This window comes from Geospiza fortis, unplaced genomic scaffold (genome assembly GCF_000277835.1).
Source record: "Geospiza fortis unplaced genomic scaffold, GeoFor_1.0 scaffold403, whole genome shotgun sequence".
Taxonomy (NCBI): domain Eukaryota; kingdom Metazoa; phylum Chordata; class Aves; order Passeriformes; family Thraupidae; genus Geospiza; species Geospiza fortis.
Window position 1 is genome coordinate 5843065 of NW_005054336.1, and position 20582 is coordinate 5863646.

Below are 20582 nucleotides of genomic sequence, written 5' to 3' on the forward strand. Positions count from 1 at the left end.
AAAAAAAATCTGGCAGAGAACCAGCTAGCACTACTTTCCTTTTCCCTCCTTCCACAAGTGACAACACCCTTGGAGAAAAGTAATTTTAATTCATTCCAGCAAATTCTGTAAAGTTATATCCTTGTATCCACTTTGACTTCACACAGGTTTGACTTCAAGAAAAATGCAGGGTTATTTTTGCTTTTCATCAATTAATCTGATAATTCTGATTTAAGTGCTAATTTCAATTTGCTAAGCTATGTCTTCATCCAACTTTACTGACTCTTTCAACAGTTGCACCAAAAAATAATTGCATTCAACCACATGCCTTCCCATCTTTTGGGGTAAATGATAAAATAAGTATCTCCCTTTACACACATATCAGAAAAAATTACCTCCAAACAGGTATGTATGATTATTTCAGCACCTCTGAAACTTCAGACCAATATTTTTATTTAGCAATTGGCACTGAATTAAACAAACCGATCATCAGTGTTTATCTATTGTGCATTTCCCTGCTTGAAAACTTTTTAAATGGTTACAAACTTTGCAAGAACTATCCAGACCTTGCTGCTTTAGCTTCTATTAAAATCTAAAATGACATGGAAAACACTAAAAAAAAGTTTATCTAATTTTATTTTTCTCTGAATTCTTTTTTACTTATGCATACTCACATTGTACACATTTTTGACAGTTTATTGTCAAACACAAATATTGGGGAAGCTGGTTTCTCACCTAACAAAGTAAAACAAATGAAAATTTAAAGTAATTATCCCATGAGGAGACCAAAAAACCCTTGTCGCATCCCAGATAGAGGCAACTGTGGAATTCATCTTCAAACAGAAAATAATGTTCCTCAGATGTGCAAACTGTATTGGGGACTACAGGTGAATGAGGCTGCAAATACCAAACATATCATACTACTTGATCCACTAAATCACCCCAGAAATTTCTGTATTCAAAAGGCCCACAATTCATTGTGTCCATGGAAAACAAAGATAACAGTGCTACAATGCTACACTCAAAATTCCTATTTCCCCTCTTGATACCTATGTAGCTTCTCAAGCATATGTTCTGCTTAAAGCTAGGATTAAAACTGTGGACATTTACAGAGCACGGATGTTCTGTAGATGAAAAAACTACCAATCTGTAATTTCTTTTTTTTTACATTTTTAATTTAAATTTTTCAATTTTAACCGTTGTATAACAATGTTATAAAAGAAATTCAGTAGTACGGATTTAAGAAGTTTCATAATTAGTCTGTAAAAATAATTATTGACATAAGGATTCTATCCAGAAAGGCCTCATGATTGGCATTTACTTACTTCCTTAAAGGCATTTTACCCTTCCTATATGTACTTCTTGGCCAGTAAATGATGGAAACATATATGTCCTTATTGCCAAAGTATGTTCCATTTACTGGAAAGAGTAATAGGTGGGATAAACACTTTAACAGATTCATATTACACAGAAAACTTTCCAGGTCCTTCTTCCCTGCTCTCAAATACCGTTAGCACATATATCTGCAAATGCTTAAGAGATACAGAAAGAAAATGATTCAGTATCATACTACACAGCTTTCCTGCTTAATTCTCCCAAATACCTCAGGTATCTCAATATTAGGCAGAAAGACAAAAAAAGCAACTCCCTTCCAGATACAACAAAAAGGACAGAAAAATGCACCAAATCTTCCAACTGTACTCCTCCCTGTTTTACTTCTCTTTTATTTCAGCCTATCCTAACAGGATCTATAAATCAAAGTTTGTACATTATACCAGCATTTGACCTAAAAGATTATTCTGGTTTGCATTAAGCAACTTGCTCAATTAAAAAAAAACCTCAATTCCATGTGTTCATTATTGATTCATACCTCAAAAACTTCTTCATCCAGAATCCTGGTTCCAAAGACAGTGATGCCATTGGTGTCCACAACTGTTTTGTCACTTCTGTCAAGTGGTTTTGTAGTTTTTTTGTTACAGTCAACAATCATTGTAACACTCTTTTTCTCCACACTGATAGCTACTCGATGCCACCTATTAAAAAAACCCAATATAAGGCGACTATAATTTATGTTTTTAAAACTAAGTCATTGTGTTCTTATCAAATCAGTTTATAGGAGATGGTGCACCAATTAATTCACAGATAAAATTTAAAATGTCTCCTTTTATTTCTTTCTTCTACACATACACAAGTGTACAAAGTGCTTTGACTGGCTGCTGTATACATTCTGTCCCTCAGCACAAAGGGCCTAATCCACAGCTCGCTGTGAACACCCTCTGTAAGGTGAAGCTCAAGCTGAGGTTCTCTGCAGCTTTAACCAGAGAACATTACCAAATTCAAATTAGATGTCAGTGCACAGTTTACATTTTAATAGATTAAAAAATCTGACAGCAGATTCTTTTTTATGAATGTGTTTGATTTTCCAAATTACTTATGCAAATATAATTAACCCAGCAGGTTATTATATACCCAGCAAATATAATTAACCCAGGTTATTATTTATTATTTACAATTCACTATTTTTTCTCTGTGATCAACCATCAAAATTTTACCATGTTCTTTTCCACATTTGAAGGTATTCCATAGCTATAGAGAGATACATACAAACAGTTCCAACATAGATACATTTCCAGATAAATATATTTACAAATACTTGGCACTATTCCTGCAACAATAGCCTTGCCTACATAATATTCACCAAAAAGTGAACGAAGTGTTTCAGAGTACAGACAAGTGACTTTATTTTAGAGACATTTGAGAATAAAGTTTTGTATGTTTTGCCCAACTCTACTATGTTCTTTATGAGACATTATGAATAATCGTGACAGACTACATTAACTTTGTGAGCTTCTCTGCTACGACAAATGTTTAAGAACAAAAGCAGACCACTCTGTAATCCACCATGGAGTAAAAGGTCAAAGAATCTTTGATAGACCAGGGCAAAAAATGTAAAATATGTCATACTAATGACAGGTAAGAGGAAGGCTGGAATCAAATTATTTTAGTTGGCATTTGTGGCATTAGGGTTGCCTAAATCAGAGAGAAAGCTTAGATCATTGTTACAAAGAGTGTCTGTGTATCAAAAGGAACACCTTGAAGCTAATGGAATCTGACTGCTAAACAGTATCACTGAGCCAGAACTATAATTCCATGTTTTCTCTGGAATGCTGTTAAACACTATCATTATAAAAGCAAACTGGCCATGCATCCTCAGGCACATTACACTGTTCACACTTTTTAAATATATCTCAGTTTGAGATGAAGATTGTTGTCCTAGATCCTTCATAAAACAGCTGAGTCAGAAGAAAATTGTTGGCTTATCTTTTGAAAGTGTGTAGAAGCTGAAAGCATAAAATCATAGCTCACTGTGCCTAGGATTGACTCCAGTTGATTTAGAAGTTGTAAAGTCTCAGTGTAGGAAATTGTACCAAACCAAATTCGTTTATGTTTCTTCATTTCAGCTAGTTTATCAACATTTTGGATTGAAATCTATGTCAAAGCTTTGTTATTTATCAAAAGTCCATTAAAAAATGCTGTTTTTTTTAATCACTTCTTCAGCTAGGGAAATGAATCAAGTCTAGGTTTCATAATATAATTTCATTGTCTGGTAATACTAGGCCAAGCAGACAATTAATTTTTTTTTTCTTTTTTTTTTCTTCTTGATTTCTTTATAAACATATTTCATTATAGTTCAATTTTTGCCCTTCCTCGCTGAGTTGTTTTCTTTTGCTTTAGTAAATTTACTTCTGTGTATTTCTGAAGACTGTGGTTGCTCCTCTTGGACTGCAGCACAGCAAATAAAAAGCCTTTGAAAGAATCAATGTCCTTTTACAAGCACTGGAAGGACATTCCCAGAGAATGATTGCTTGTCTACAAAGCTACAAAAAACTAACAACTGCATTACTAATGCAACAGGTATTTGAAATTCATTCCTTTACTGAGGGTACAGTATAAATCCTTATTCTTTCCTGATTTCCTTATACATACAAATCTCAAACTATTTTATTTATCTGCTGGTTTGGCTCTGGATAGAAGAAATTCTGTGCTGTCTTGTCAACTTGTCTTCATACTGCCTACCACCTTTAAGTGGACCAGACATTTCTTTTAGTGAGACTGTTCCTTGAGACTTTGGGAAAACAGCTTCTTTGTGTATTGCACAGGAAGAATATTCATAGGTTTAGTTTGGGTTGGATCAACTTCTATGACTATTTCCTCACCCTTAATTTATAAGAATGGCAGATAAGGTGGTTTGTTTCATTCATAGCTGTATGCACCATTTGGAGCTGGAATTGTATTCTGCTGCAAAGCTTCTCTAATTTTGTACTACGCCAGTCCAACTAATTAGAAATTATGTTACTGACATATTTAAATATGTAAGGAAACTGTTTGTAAATAGATAATCACATATAGAGTTGTCTGCAATATGTTCTTAGTTTTAAAATTTTCCACTTACTTGCCATCAGCGATGTTGACTGTTCTGAAAAGAGGATAGTCTTCTGGGGCAGGTTTTCCATTTTGATCTTCAAACAGGAAGACAGGAGATCTACCAACTTCAACACCTACTTGCTGAATTCCTTGTTCATTGTAGATAGACAAAAGGAAAGACTGAATACCCTTTTTAGGTTTTACCGTCATTAATATTGAAAAATCTTCTGGAAAACTTCCACCTGCAAACAAAGTGATATATACAGCTATAAATTCAGAAAAGATCAAACCATTTCTCCATTTTTTCTATAAGCACGTAGGATCCAGCATACAAACTGCAGGGTTGTCTAATTCTCAAAAATGAATACATAAAAAATTATATTAGGAACATTTTCTGTGTCTTTTTTTTTCTTTCTGATCTCACTTTAATTCCTGAAAAGTAAACCTTAATGGTTCTTAAAAACATAACTTGAAAATCATACAATCATGATGGTTTGGGTTGAAAGGGACTTTAAACTCATCTCGTGCCACCTCCTGCCATGGGAGGATGCCACACACTAGACCAAGCTGCTCAGGGCCCCATCCAAGCTGCCCAACCTTTCAGGGTTGGGGCATCCCCAACTTCTGTGGGCAAACTGTTCCAGTGCTGGGCCACTCTCTGAGTAAAGAATTTCTTCATAACATCCAATACTACTCTCTCCTCTTGTACTTTAAAGCCGTTTCCCCTTCTCCTATTTACCTGCCCATGTAAATAGTCCCTACCCCTGTTTTCTATAAGCCTCTTTAAGTACTGAAAGACTTAAGAGTATTTAAAGGTTACTGAAAGACCCCCACTCCCCATAATGGGGTACACTCAGAGCCTTATCTCCTCCAGGCTGAACAAGCCCAACTCTCTCAACCTGTCCTTGTAGGAGAGGCGCTCTAAATCTATTGTGAAATCCAGTAATAACACAGAGTATGAAAGAACCATGGTAGTTTCACATTCACTGCTTTTTTAATCCATCTTCTGTTTAGCAACCTTCTAATTTAAAGTGTGGACTACAATTTCACTCAACATAACAAGCATCTGTTAGATAGATGCTTGAATAGAAAAGAATACTCTCTGGTACTAGTCAGTGAAATCAAGTTGGGAAGTTGGCAAATAAAATAAATTTATTTTTTAAAAGATGGAGAAATTTATGGATATAGTAGTTCCTGATGAGTTACAGGAGTTAGATGAAAGCAAGGATAGGACAGATTAAAATGTGCACTGTTTAGCTGAAATTATATCTCACAGCTTGATCTTATCTTGGATATCTATAGTCTTTCCACTGCTACACAGCACTAAGAAAAAGAGACATAATCACTCAAATTTCTTTAAGAATAATCTGAACAATAAAGATTTCTTGTGGTGAGGAGAGAGAATGCCTGTACGACAAGATTGAAAAGGAATTAATTACCATAACCACTTCCAAAAAATTGTTTTGATTGTTTTTTTACTCCTGTAAAGGACAGCAGGAAATTTTCCATTCAACTTAGTTGAGAGGATATATTAAAATCCAATGAAGTGTATGAAAAATAATATAAATATTATATCTGTTGTGAATTTTGCTTTGATCTTCTTCCATCAACAGTAAGTGATGAGTTAAGGGAACTTGTAAGTTACTCTTGAACTGGGTATAGCTGTTTCTCATGTTGCTCTGGGAACATATATTATTACTACAAAATAAAGCATGCTTGACCCTTTTCTGGATCTGAGTGATATCTATATGATTGCTACTCTAAAGGACAAAAAAAATGAAAGTATTTTTCTTTGCCACTTCTAATCTCTGTGTATTCTGTATGACTTGTTCTAACTCTACATGATGTGTCAAAACAGAAAATTTAAATCTTCAAAAATTTTGGGCTTAATATTCTTACTATCATTTTCTTCAACAGTTTGAGTCAAATAACAATTGATAGCAAAATAATTGAAAACTCTCTCTGTAACATCCAAAGAATCTTTCCCAAAATTTGACTATTTCATTTTAGAGAAATTTGAGAGAAGATGGAATCACAGCTATCCACAACTAGCCTTGTTTAGTCCCCCAAATACCCAGATATTCTGAGGTAATTCTTACCAGATGTTACTTCTGGTAATGATTTTGCAATGGCCAACCACAACTCATTTCTCCCACTGCAGCATTACTCCAGGAAGCACAACTGCTCTTAAATGCACTGAAACAGGCAGAGACTTGCCAAAGCCACCAAATAAAGTTTCCATCAGATAGCATCATGAAAGAACAGGTAATATGACTTACAAGTCAATTTCAGCAGTGACAGAATTTGATGAAGAGCTTTATAACTGAAGCCAATAAAACCTGAATTATTTGGTGGATAGAGTCCATCCTGCCATTCATATGCAGGCCAACTCTGGCCACAAGAGAAGCGTTTTGTGCTACTGATGTTGGACTACATGCTATGCTTTAGAGAACACAAAAACATATACAGCAAGGTAATGTACAAAAGTAACAGCTTTCTGCCAATCTTACCTGGGTACAGCTGCTTTGTTGGGGCACTCAGCTGTGCAGTTTTTGAAACCCTGTAAGCAACATCCGATCCTTTTGAATTCCTTCTATTTGTGCAAAATCCTGCTGTTCTTGTTACTCCTTCTGGAGAATTGTGAAATTCTAATGCTTTTAGCACATCAACGGGTTCAGCTGACAAAGTTTAAAAAAAAAGAAAAACAACAAGAAGAATTATTTATCTTGAATGTCTATGGCACCCAGCTTACAAAAAAGCTTTTAATTTCTTTGCAAAAGCATATGTCTAATCAGAGCAGTAGCTGCATCCTACTTCAATTTATTGCACATTACTCCTATACCGTAATATTATTTTAATAGGATTATTAATTTTTAAATATGCAAGAGTTCATCCCATCCAATGTGCTTTTTATTATCAGATTTTCAAACTACTTGACTACACACTGAAAATCAGCAATTCCAAATGTTGAGGATCTTGCTGGTTGAAACTTCCAATACATGGTTTTAATGAGTGACTTCTGAGAAGTGGAACTGATCTTCAAAGTTTGCACAAAACTTTCAGAAGCATTCAGCTGCTAATAATCTGCTACCACAAAATCATCTGTTGCTAAGATTAAAATATATTCTGATTACACATAACTGCTTTCTCAGATACAAAGGAATAAGGAAGCAGCTAAACTAATTTAACATGCAAGTTAGAGAAAGAAAAATGTACCTGCTGTGCCTGCAAGGACTAAATGGGCAGAATTGCAGTCTTTCATTATTTCCAAGTTAAAATGTAAATTTGTACTTTAGAGACAAGTACAATCAGATTGCATCTGTGCTCAGTGTCTAACAATCTAAAATTGAAATCCAGAGCTGGTTTTGCACTGATATTGATGCAAGTTAAAATAAAGAAAAAAGCCTGCATACATATGTAAAGCCAACAAAAGCCTTAATATATAAAAGTTCTCCATGGCAAAAGGATGAAGAACTGAATGGACAAGCACTTCAAGAGAGGCAGGGAGAGAAAACAGTTAGTATACTGCATGTCTTTTATCCTAGGAAAAATTAAGGCGCTCATTCTCATGTTCCCTACAAATCATGGCTTTTTTAATGCATTTTTTTGAGTGGAAACAAAATTTCAGTAGACTTTTTTGTCACTTGGACTATTCCACGTTTTTATCTTGGCAAACTCATAACCATTTAATTTGGGAAGACAAAGTTTTAAATGACTTTCAATGTTAAAGCTGAGAAATGAGTTTGGTAAATCTGACTTCACATCTCTGAACTACGCAGTGGCATTAACTATAGCTGATTTATTGTCCATTATTCATTTTACGTGTCAACAAAAAATCAACGTAAGTTTCAAAATTCACTGCCTGTGAATATTCAACTATTTAAACAAGTATTTCTAGAGATGTGAACAAAGTTAAGTTTAACTAGATCATCGTATTCATCTCCTGACAGTGCCAAATATAAAAACCTCAACTCTGTGGTTAAACCAATCTTTGTTTTCTCAGTCAGCCTAGAATGCACATAACTACTTTTTTAAAATATATTCACAAGAAAATGCTTGTGAACTTTAAATTTTTTTCTTCACATCTTGCAATTTTTCATTTCCTTTTCTCATTGGATCATCATTGTGTTATTAAACATAAGCCAAATATCCAATGTTTGTTTCTAGCTAACACATTGGGAATGAATGTTATCATACACAACTGAATTTACCTAAAATCCACATACACAGAAAATTCAAGAAAATATGTTTAAAGAGTCTCAAAAGAAAAGTTTCAATAGTGTGAAAACACTGTGGTATTAGTCTAACTTCTCTGTTGAGTACTGAAAAAATAATTTTAATGGATATAATGTATTTTATAGGTGTTCCAAACAGTTCCGAAGGAACTGCTACACATACTGAAGGAACATTCTGAAGGAGCAGCCACACATCTTTTTCTAGTAACCAACAGCTATCTTTGATGTACCTATATTAATTTGAACCAGTAATGTAGAATCAGTCACCAGAAATATTAGTACAAATTTCAATTCCCTGTGTAAGTCAACCACTGCTACATTCCTTTATCCTTTGCTCTTTTCTATAATTTGTACCATATTCTTCATTATTTTTTAGAATAATGGTTTTTCTTTGCCTGGCTGCCTGGGAGACTATTCACCCATAAAAAAGATTATTCATTACTCCCTGCTAGTTCTGCTGCTAAAAACCTTCCAGACAAGAAACAGAATAATAATAGGACAATCTTCAAACCACAAATTCCAAATAATAAGAACAAACATTCTGCTAACAGTCCACAGCTGACTATTTATTTCTTTCCACAAACTGTGATTCACAAAACATAAAATAGCAGGGCTAGTCAGTTTAAAATAATTACTAGAAATGTTGTGTGGTCCACAAACTAAGATCTCAGCTTGTATTGATATAAGGCAACATTAATATAACCCATATATTGACAGGTCAAGAATCTTTCATGACACCTTACTTATGGTGCATAAAACAGCTTGCCTATATGATTTTACCTTTCCCCAATATTTTTCTCAAAACGTAAAGAAAAATGCAGATTAATGATATATAATCTTATGCTTCTGTATCCTTCCAATTTGGTGTCAATATTTCAGATGGCAAGGAAATAAATAAGAATCATGCAAACAGCTCTGTTCACCAGTTCTTGGGATGGAGTTAATTCTCCTTCTGAAACTTGGACATCAGCTTTGAAAACTCAACTCTGTTTGCCAGGGTAAATTTGACAAAACACAAGATCCAGACCCAGAAAGCAGGTCCCTTACATAGATGTTTATGGCCATGTTGCACTGCTGCTTGAAGGCCACCTCTTGCAAGAGGTGTAAACAAGCCAGATGATGCCACAAGACCACCCTGTGAAAAGAAGCCTGTGTTCATCAGGGCAAGCCTGCAGTCTGCAATCAAAATGCAAATTTCTACTCTGCTACTTTTGCAGAGGATTACTCTTCTCACTAATGACTATAGTGCAAAGCTCAATGGCTTTATGTCCTTGGGTCAGGAGAGTTCACAGAGACGTGCAGCTCTCACTGCCACTGAAAGGCTGTACAGCAGTGACCAAAGCAGAAGTGCTTAAAAATACCTGGATTTCTGGAATGGCAAAGGTGAATTCTTCAAAAATCCCTTTTAAAAAATCATTATTGTGTGAGATGGGAACCTGAGCATTCCAGTATCTTTCAAGATACCAAACAATTAATCATGTAACTCCATCATAAGTTCCTGTATTTTCAAATATGAAGAGGGTAAAACACACAAAGCAAAATTAGTGGTGTCACATCTCAAGACCCCAAATTACTTGTAACTTTAAAACTGTAGAGTCAAATCCTGGTTTTCATTACTGCGGTGTGACTGAAAGTAGATCCACTCACTCAGTGAGCTTTCCATATTTACAGTGATGTGGATCAGAACCTTTGATCCACAGCATTTCATATTAAATGTAACTCCAAAGCCATATTTACTCTTCCTTTCCCTTTAGCTTTCTTGCATTAGAAAACTTATGAAAAAAATCAGAATATCTCTGCTGGAAATTAAAAGGATTCACTGAAGCTTAGTAGTTGTAAACTGGATGTTAGATCACACTTCTACATTGCCAGATCAGGAGAGAGTATTGAACATCAAATATATGAGGGGAGCTTCATGTGTTTTCTGTTTACTTGGAGAGGAAGAAAATGCATGTAAAAATTTACTTCCAGTTTTGGTTAGCATTTCCAAGTCTACATTTCATCTACAGACAATGATATATTTGTTTTAAAGGCTATGAAAATGCTTTCTATTCTATTAATTCATAGCCCTATATTGTAAAAATAGAATGCCATTAGAGATTTGGAAAGTCTGTAGAAATCTGGACTACATTATTATCATATAATCACAGCTGAAAATATCATAGCTTTCATTCACTCCACAATATCTAAACTGAAACAGAATCTGTGATATATCATTACTGATAATACTGATACAACACATATGGATCAAATTCTGCTGCCTTTATATTGTATTACATCTAACAACTACTACCATGGCTCAGTGTGGTATCATCTGGAGTTAAGCAGCATCTGGTGAAAACAGCAGATTAATTTCTGACATGCCCTAATGTCACAAATATAAACAACATCATGATTCAAGTTCAGAGGACTTGCTTCCTTCACTTAGACTTCCTGACATTTGAGCTGGAATCTATGACACAACATGGCTCTGCCTTTCTCTTGGTAGAAACTGTCCACGGAGGAGGTTCCCTAGTACCATAACAATACAAGTTAGGACAGCAGAGAAAGGAGGGGCTGAGAAACTGTAAAGGAGGGCAGAAATTGAAGTCCTTTGGACACACAGCATGTACTCCTGACTTATTTACTGTGGGACATCAAGCCTCCTCCTCTTAAGGATGACCCCAGTTTTCAGTAAAAATGCTTAGCAATTCCACGTCTCCCTATGGGAACACTTGGAGATGATCACACATCATTAACCTTAGGTAAAAGAATAGACATTACAAGAAAGGGACGAGTAACATATGCAAGAAAATTTGCATTGGAATGTTCATGTCTGGTTCATTACATTTGGATTTATTGAAATGTAGACAGTAATTAAATGAATGGTTCTTAATAATATCTTTTTAGTTTATAAAATATGTATCCTGTCTGTAACTGAGATCATTGTGAACCTAGGACCTTAGTTAAAGGCAATAAAATTCCTTATTTCTGCTTCAGCCACCACCATTGAATTTCTGTATTGTGACAAAGTCTGTCTGACCCTGCAAAGGTAAACTGCACAGAACCCAAAAAGGATGAATCAACAGTGCATCTAATGGCAGCAATATCATCTTTGGAATTATACAAGTTGCAATCATTTTGAATAAAATAATAAAATATATACATATCATTGTTCCAGCTACAATAACTTTTAAAAGTTAGTTATCTTTATTTTAGTGATTTTTCAATATTGAAAATGTTTTGATCTACAACATGCTTTTTGCAAATTTTTACTCAGATCAATTTAGTGAGTGACATTACTGTCAATGTGAGGTTTGTAAATGTTAGGCCATTAACACACACTGAAAATAGAGCTGTACTGTTTCATCTAAGTAGAAAATTCTGTACTGTATCACCCTAAGTAGCTAAGGTGTATGTGTCAATAAATTATTACTTAAGCATATGAAAAACCCGATTTTCTGTTTCTTAGCATACATATCATCGTCCAATCACAATATCTTACTAGTACTTCAGGCCTGCTGTAGTCACAAACAAATTGATAAATTCTGTATCATATTATTTTCATTCAAATAAAATGCCATGAACACTTTATTATTGGATTTTTTTTTCAAAAGAAAGAAATTACTTCATACTTGTGCTTTTTCAGAATTTTTTTACCCACCTAGGCTAGCTGACTATCAGCCAGGTTACTACCCTAGGTACAGCTGTATTAAGAGAAGCAGTTTATGCGCCAATTCCATTAATGACTGCAATTCCACATTAGTGTGGATCTCACATGGTATTTCATGTCTTACTCATCTGAAGAGGTCAAACATTTAGAGTGATCCTATCCCAGTTGTATGCAGTGGTCTTCAGTAGACTTTGAACACATACAGATTGAAAATCCATTAATCACTAAATAGAGAACTTTTGAATGAGTTTTATTATTCCTTAAAAGATGACCATGGAAGTCAGAATGGGCCTATCTGAAGGTCCAACACCTTAAGTTTCCTTCTATTTAACATGGAACAGGCTGCAAACCACTTACAAGCTGCAGTGGGAATGGAGCCCTGAGCCTTTACAGATAGGGTGTACCAAGGTTGACATCTTTTCTCTTGCTATAAACTACACAGCAAAGCACTTTTGAACTGCAGATGAAGGGGCTGGTGTCTAAGGACCAGACAGTTCAGTTATTGAAGATAGGGTAAAATTATACTGCAGATAGGAAACCATCATCTGCATTCTCAGAGGGAAGGACTTCACCACCACGCCTCAAAGTGGAACACTCCAGGACTGACAGGAAAGCGACTGTGGTGGCAATGTCTGGCTACAAAATTCATTCCCATCAGAAATTGTTCAGGGGATGACTCATTTACACTAAAATATGTTTATTTCTGTCCAATTACCTAATAAAGCAATGAAGTTGAAATCCTATTATATTTAGATTTTGGTCTGTTAACTCCTGGTTGTTAGTCTCTTAATTTTATGAGAAAGCACAGGCACAATTAGCCTTCCCTACTTAAAAGCTGTGTTTACTTACATAATTTACTAGATGCTTCCAGACTGCCTGCTGGAGGACATTGAATGCAAACAATAGCAAAACCCAAAGGGGAAAGAAAAGAGACAGTATTCTTTACTATACAGATATACCTTAGCAAACTGAGGGTGCAACTCTGTGTTTGCTATACTGTTAATACTTATAGTAACTTTGCCTTTCCTTCTTTTTGATACAGTAAAAAGTACTTTTAAACAGTATTACATATTTTTCTGATATAATAAACAGATAATTTCTTGAGTTCCCAAGGACTCTTCAGGAATCTTTTTTTTTAATTGATGTGAAAGTGAAAATTTACCAGTGCTCACTCCACAAAGAACTTTGAAGAGCTACAATCAATAACTCCTAATAAGGGAGATACAACCCTGGAGTAGAAAAGAGCTCAAATTTCCCCAGTACAAAGAATTATATGAGAAATTTAGGAAGACTAATGTTTCTAAGTTACTATTATTTTACTTCATATTTTTCCATGGAAATAGGCTCCATTCTGCCAGTAATCTTTTCCAATGGAACCACTGCAAAAACTAAAACTTAAAGAGTCTTGAAACGTTAATCTTCAGTTCTAAATGGAGTGTTTTCTCAAAGTTTAGTCCAGTTTTATGTCACTGTAACAGATCATTTAAAATCTACAAGCTGTGATGGCCTGGTAGGCTAAAATGTGTGTATTTGGTGAGTACTAATGAAGGGACTCCTTATATTTGTGGGCAAGATTTTCAAAAGAGGCCAACTCTAGTTGGATTTCTAGGTATATATTTAAGGACCTAAGTAGAAGGTACTGACTGCACCAGAGGTTTTTGAAACCATGCTACCTATTAAAGACATAATAACCTATTGTTGTTTAGTTTATTTACTTTTCTTAAAACTTTGAATCTTTATAATTCTAAGAGCTCATTCTAAGGACATTCCACATATTCTATAGGTGAGTAAAGATAAACACTTCTATGATGGAAGTTTCTAACTGACACTCATTAAATGGTCCAAGACCTAATGAATGTCAGAGGTCTTCACCTCTTTTTTAACAGCAGCATTACAATCTGACTTCTAGGATACAAAACAAGACCCATCAATTACCAGAAAAAGATGCCATTTCTAATGTGGTAAGAATATTTCTGTTCTTACTCTTGGACACTTTTACTTATCGTGGGCAGTTATGCTGGATATCCTTTAAAAACAGAAATACATATAATATGATTATCTACACTTATTATTTTAATGTGTTTTTCACCTGTTAAGTATTCATACAGAACATCCAAAAGCAGCAATTGAAAAGCATGTTAAGCCCAACAGCTTCACTGAGCTTTGCAGTTCCTACAAAGGATTCAATTGCCTTCCCACTGCAGAGTCTAGTCTCTGTATCCCAAGCAAGGATTCCCTGCAGTTCAGCCATAGGTGTCTAAGCACCAGAAAAGTTTCAGGCACTCTTCTGTCCTGACCATTTCCTACAGCCAGCTCTGGGCAGATCTGCTCTTCTCACAGGCTTTTGGGCTTGGCAGTCTGAGAACTGCCAGCCTCCCACCTCTGCTGAGTGCCTAAGCCTGTAACAGAACTGCTCTGGGAACGAGCATCAAGGCATTGGTTCTGCAGTGTCCTTTGGGAAGGTTCCAACACTTTTCATAGATGGACTTTATACAGCTGGATAAAACCAATTCTCTGTTTTATGGGCTGCAAAAGTGACTTAAAGAGCATCTTCAAGGTACAAAAAGGAACCAATTGAGTTGCCTAATTACATAGTGCTCCTGAAAATTAGGCTGCTTTTTTCCTAGGAATCTGAATGTAAATCTATGAGATTAACTGAATATATGTTGAATATATGTATTTCTAGGTACAAACTTCAAGGTTGTTTTACCTGTTAAGAATTTTCCTACATGAATTTCCTAGATAATTAAGTAATTGGAATCTTGACTGGTGACATTTTTAGAAATAGGTGTTACTGCAGTGCTTTCATATTTAATGCTTACAAGAACTAGAGATTATCCAGATGCATACAGGAATGCTTTAAATAGCCTAGGACTGACTATTTCACCCACAAAGGCGTCTGTGAAACTGCTCAGAAATGGCTACTTCTGTTTCCACACCAGTTATTTGGAATTTTTTCATTGACTTCCTATGCTGAAAAGTCTATTAAATACATTTCAGTATTTCAAAGGCTATGCAGACAGTCTAGTCATGTACAGAAGGCAATTTTGATACTCAACAACTATGAACTACTCATCTCACTTTAAAGACCAACCTACAACACGCACACAGTACAAACCAAAACCCAAAAAACCACAATCCCCCACCACTTACATGCTATACTGAAACCAGTGGAAAACTTGTTTAGGTACAACTTCACATTTAGATCTTTAGCAAAATTAGCTTGTAGGCTGATTTATTTACCAGACATATTCAGAAAAAAAATATTTTAAGTTTTCAATACATTGCATAATTCTGAAGTGGAACCTAGATTTTGAGGCTTTTTATCATAATGTAAGTCACTACAAAATATGACTTTTGTGTTGTTCAGAACTCTCTTGAGACTGGATAGATTGTGCTGTTATGACTTGTTTAGCAGTATTGACTGCCATCAAGCACTAATAACTTGATGGTGATTTCATAAAAGGTTTCACTTGCTACCCCCAGAAGATTTGGCTTGTCCATCATCTGTGCAGACCTGTATTGACCCATTATTTTACAATACTTTAACATCTGTCCCATGTTTCTATGGACTTTTTCTTATTTTGCACCACAAATCTTTTAGGACTGCATTCCAAGTGTCCAACTGTATTGAGGCCTCTGCTGAATATTCAAAAAGTTCTTGTTGTACAGACTGCAGACGCAGTAGTTTCAGCTGTGAAAATCAGCAAAACAAGTATTACATTCTTGAGTATCCTGTTTCTATTACCTTCTAAAAAAGAGACAGTCTAAAAATGGTCCGTGCTACAGGAAGAGACAAGGCGTTCCCTCAGCTATTAAACACGAAAGAAACTGAGTCCATTTAAAAGTTTTGTCATCAAGGTATTTATTGAGAAATAATTCAAATAAGTGTTCAAAAATATCTTCCAATTAATGGGAGTTTTCAAATATGGAACACTTGAACATTTTTAGCTTTAAGCATACAATACAGCCAAGGACAAGACTTAGAAATTATGCCATTTAACATAATCCTATTTAATTTGATAGAGAAACAACTTGTACAATTGAAGTCTTTCACCATATTTCCCCTGATGTCAAAGGTATCATCTTTCTTGTGAGAGCAATGCAAGGAAATCAGATTCAATCCTGTATCCTACCAATATTATCAGGAATTCCCCTTAAGCAGGCACCAAGGTTGTAAAGTCTTGAGCTATCTATAAACTGTGAATATTTGATGATCTATCAGATTACTGTGATAATTTGAGTAAGGTAAGGTACACAGGTAAGGGACAGAGTAGGTAGCACTTAGTCTACTTTAAAAATGTGACCATAATTTGATTTGCTACTAAGTTAATTGCTATCATAGAGAAAGCTTAGCTGCCAGTGACATTATTTATAGCAGGATCAGGATCTAAGCTGTTTTTTTATTCATCTTTTAGAATACATCTTTCAATTTGGTTTGCAGCAAACACTCTGGTTCTATAATATGAGCTCTGCCAAATACCTTCAATTTCACACACTGCGTATATTAACACTTGGACTTGCAGTGAAGTCCCAGACCTGAAATTCACAAAGGTTTTTACAGTCCCTTAGGTGTGCTAATGTGCTAAAAGGAATTTAAGTTCTGCCAGATTCTACTACTATTGTAATAACCGGGTCAACAATTAATCTTTACATTTACAGTCTGTAAACTTGGTATTTAATACGGAGTAGAACAGTTATAAGCCCTTGCAACAGGCATGTGTGTTAACCTAATTCCTTTTAAGCCACGGTTCTCTATTGTGTCCATCCAGAGGGCAAATCTCTATCACTGCATGAGACTTCACATTCTTAGAACATTAAAGATTTCTCCCAAGCTCTGCTTAATTTATTCCCCCCTATTATCAACAAATACTCAGAACAATGATAAATTAACCAATGCTAGGGGATTTCTTCTGAAAAGAAGCAGAATGCTCTACAGAGAAAAGAAAAGCAACTTCTTAATCTTGCTGGCAGATGGAAACCCTACTGTTCACCATGGTACAAAACAAATCCGGGAAAGACATAATTGCTCCAGTGTGTTTTAGGTATAACCTCAGCAGTTATGTCATGGCTCCTTTAGTAAGCTGCAACTCTGTCAGGATTAAGAGTTCTCTTTGGGGGAGATCAAGAAACTTTGGGCATGACAGTTGTAAAAATAAGTAAGACAACTTTTTTCCTACATTTCATATCTGCAGCAGACACCAATTTTACTAACAATTGAGAGGTTTGGGGGTGGGGTGTTTTTAATGGGGGGTTTTTAGTAATTAGCACCAGGAAAGTTTTTATATCAAAGATTTTTTTACTATTGTCATTTCAATTATAGGTACTAGGGAAGAGATTACTTCAAGCCAAACCCACAGAGTATGTGTGCACCTATATACAGTTAAATTTGTTAAGATATACACTAAACTGAAGTTGAAAAACTTCTTTCCTGCAGAGGTAGGAAAGAGTCATAGTTTCCTGCAGCCTGAATCCTTTCTTGGATCCATGTGAGGTCTCCTAAATTCAATGCAAAGACACACATTCCAGAGAATTAACAACACATACCAGTCTTTTTTTTTGTACCTGTTGTCTGCAGCTGAAGTTGAAATAATTATTTTACCCTAGAAACAATTAAAAAATCAAAACTACATAGCAAAAGAGATATATACATGCACGCATCTCTAGCACTGTTCTGGGAAGATTGGACCATTTCACCTGCTGCTCCTTGGGACTCAGAAAAACTTCAGCTAGGACCACTAGCTGCACCTACTGAAATCACCCTTTGATTTATTCATTTTTGCTAACTTTGGGAATGGTTATCTGAGAAACACACACAAATTATCACACAAGACAATCTTTTTGAATCTTAAAAGTTATTTGATCAGTTAAAATCAAAAGTACATCACAAATAGTTCTGAGAAGAAATTAATACTTTTCTAGTTTAAAGCACCATTTTGTACAGGTTTGGACTAGCTGGATACATTCAAGAGTTTTCATTCAACAAACAGATCCATATCTTCCTTACTAAGCAAATACAAATAAGCAGCAGTGTTAAGTGTGCATCCACTAAGAAAAATCTCCTTTTGCCATCACTAATTGGCCCAGTTCTGCATTCCTTCTGCACCTAGAACTCCCACTACTTTCCAAGCCTGTGTGTGGGAAGCACAAGGAACCTTTAGATTTCCTAAGATGACATCAAGAAATATCTATTTATTTTAGAAACAAATCTGCTCATCGCTTACACAGAAGGTCCATAGTTTTCTATATATAGGTTCATAGCCTCATTTTCAGTAAGGCTTCTTAAATCTTTTTTTTTTCCACACAGATTAAGAGCTAAATTTCCATTTGCTTGGAAAAGCTTATAAATAATAAAAAGGCTGATTTTTCATTTCTTGCCCATGAAATTTAAATCAGCATCACAATAGTGCATTGATGTCAAGCCCTAACAAAAATTTATAGTGTTGAAGCCATGCCACTTTGACTAAATGAGTTTATTCATTCCAAACACATCACCAACAGCTTTAGTATTAAAGGTGAGGAAGGAGAAAGGAAATCAAAGGATGTCTTTAAAAATACTGAATTTTGTTTACTTTAGCCAAGTCATAAAGCAAAAACATTTTCTGAAAAGAGCTACTTAAGAGCTGGTGGGCACTGAGCTGACCAAGTATGAGTCACTGCTTTTCCCATGCAGTTGATTCTCACTTCTGTAACTTTTTCTGTGTAAAGAAGAAATAACTCAAGAGCTCAAACACTTCTTTGCACATCATTTCTTACAAGTATGAAAGATGCCTCATACTTCTCTATGGTTTTGGGGTTTTTTTTTTTGTTAAATAAAGAAACTTCAAAAAAGTCAAGAATTTTAGGAATCTGTTGAGGTTTGTCTACAAGGAATGGCTTCTCATGTCTTTAAAAAGTCACTGCTACATGATTAACACTTTATATGAATACACCATGTAATTTTCTTTTCACAGAGATGGTTTATGAAAAGAACATTAAAGAACAGAAGATTTAAAAGAGTTTAACAGAGCAACTCATATTTTGCCCAGCATTCATATTTTATCCAGCATTTGCATTTAGTCATATTGTTTACCTGTCATTTATGCTATTTTATTTAATTCCTTGGTATTTTCCCTCTCCAATTTTCAAATAGCAATCATTATGTCCTATGTTAACTTTTAACTACTTTAAATAAGATTAGAATGCGTAACAGATGATTCAGAAATAAGTCCCTTGTACACTGTTAGAGAAATTAGGTCAAATTCTAGTGCCTCTGTAGTCAATGGAAAAACTCTGACTGACTTCAATAACAGATCAAGCCTTGAACACACAGCTAGCTCCCTGTAGTTCCTAAGCAAACCGCACACTGTATCTCAGAAAAGGTCAAGAACTAAGTTCTTTTCTGAATGTTTCCACAAAGAATAAGAAGCCTGTAGTTCTCAATTTCTGAAATGTCCTTTATCTGGAAGACTAGAAGACAATCAATATAGCCTTTTACTTTTGAATGAAGTTACCACAACAAAATTAGTCTGCCTAATGTTGCTGAATACAGTCCAGTAAGCGTCAGTTCTGTTGATTTCAGTGTAAATTCTGTTGATTTTTCCTGTGCTTTTTGAGTTTAGATTTTCCTTTATCTTGTCATTTCCATCCAACCCATTATGTAAACACAGTCTACATAAACCCTACTTAATTTAGTCAGTTCTACTGTGAAAAGTGGCATAAGAAATCGACCATGCCTTTGAGGACAGTATTCTTCTTGAAGAAATTTAGTTTCCACACGGTAAGGAGTAGCTGAATTCTTGAAGCACTGCGAGGTTAATTCACCCCGATGTAACTCCAGCGAGTCCGTGGAATTGCAAGAGGGATGAAATCTGACCCCTCCAGTCCCTGTCAGAAACGGGGCCAGCAGGGGGCAGGAGGCCTGATTGATCTGACACCGTCAAAGTTGTGCCCAGGTATAAAGGCTTGAATGGAAACTGATCACCTTTCCCTGCTCCCTCTAGGACGCCTGTTGATTCTGGATTCAGATCGAGAAATTCCTCGTTAAAATAATAAATACATAAAAAATTAAACCTTTCATTTCGGAGAGTTAAGCCCCTTCATTGATGTCAAACCCACAGAAAAATAAGAACTTCAGTTCCAGCCAGACTGGCCTCCAGATGCGCCTGCGGGCTCCGGTGGGAGGGAGGAAGGAAAGGAGGAAGAGGCAGAGTTCTCACTCCCGGTAGGAGAGAACTCTCCCGCCACCGGAGACCCCGCACTGCAGCTCAGCGAGCTGCGGGGACAGCCCAGAGAACCCAGCGGGGCGGCTG

The 20582-nt window shown here is 35.6% G+C and overlaps 1 protein-coding gene across 1 annotated transcript in view; it reads right to left on the reverse strand.

Moving 5' to 3' along the window:
- COL11A1 (collagen type XI alpha 1 chain) overlaps nucleotides 1-20582 on the reverse strand; it is a 123737-nt gene that overhangs the window by 101927 nt on the left and 1228 nt on the right. The window contains 3 exon segments of the mRNA XM_031057870.1: nucleotides 1850-2012; nucleotides 4433-4646; nucleotides 6915-7082. Of these exon segments, the coding sequence (XP_030913730.1) occupies nucleotides 1850-2012; nucleotides 4433-4646; nucleotides 6915-7082 (545 nt within the window).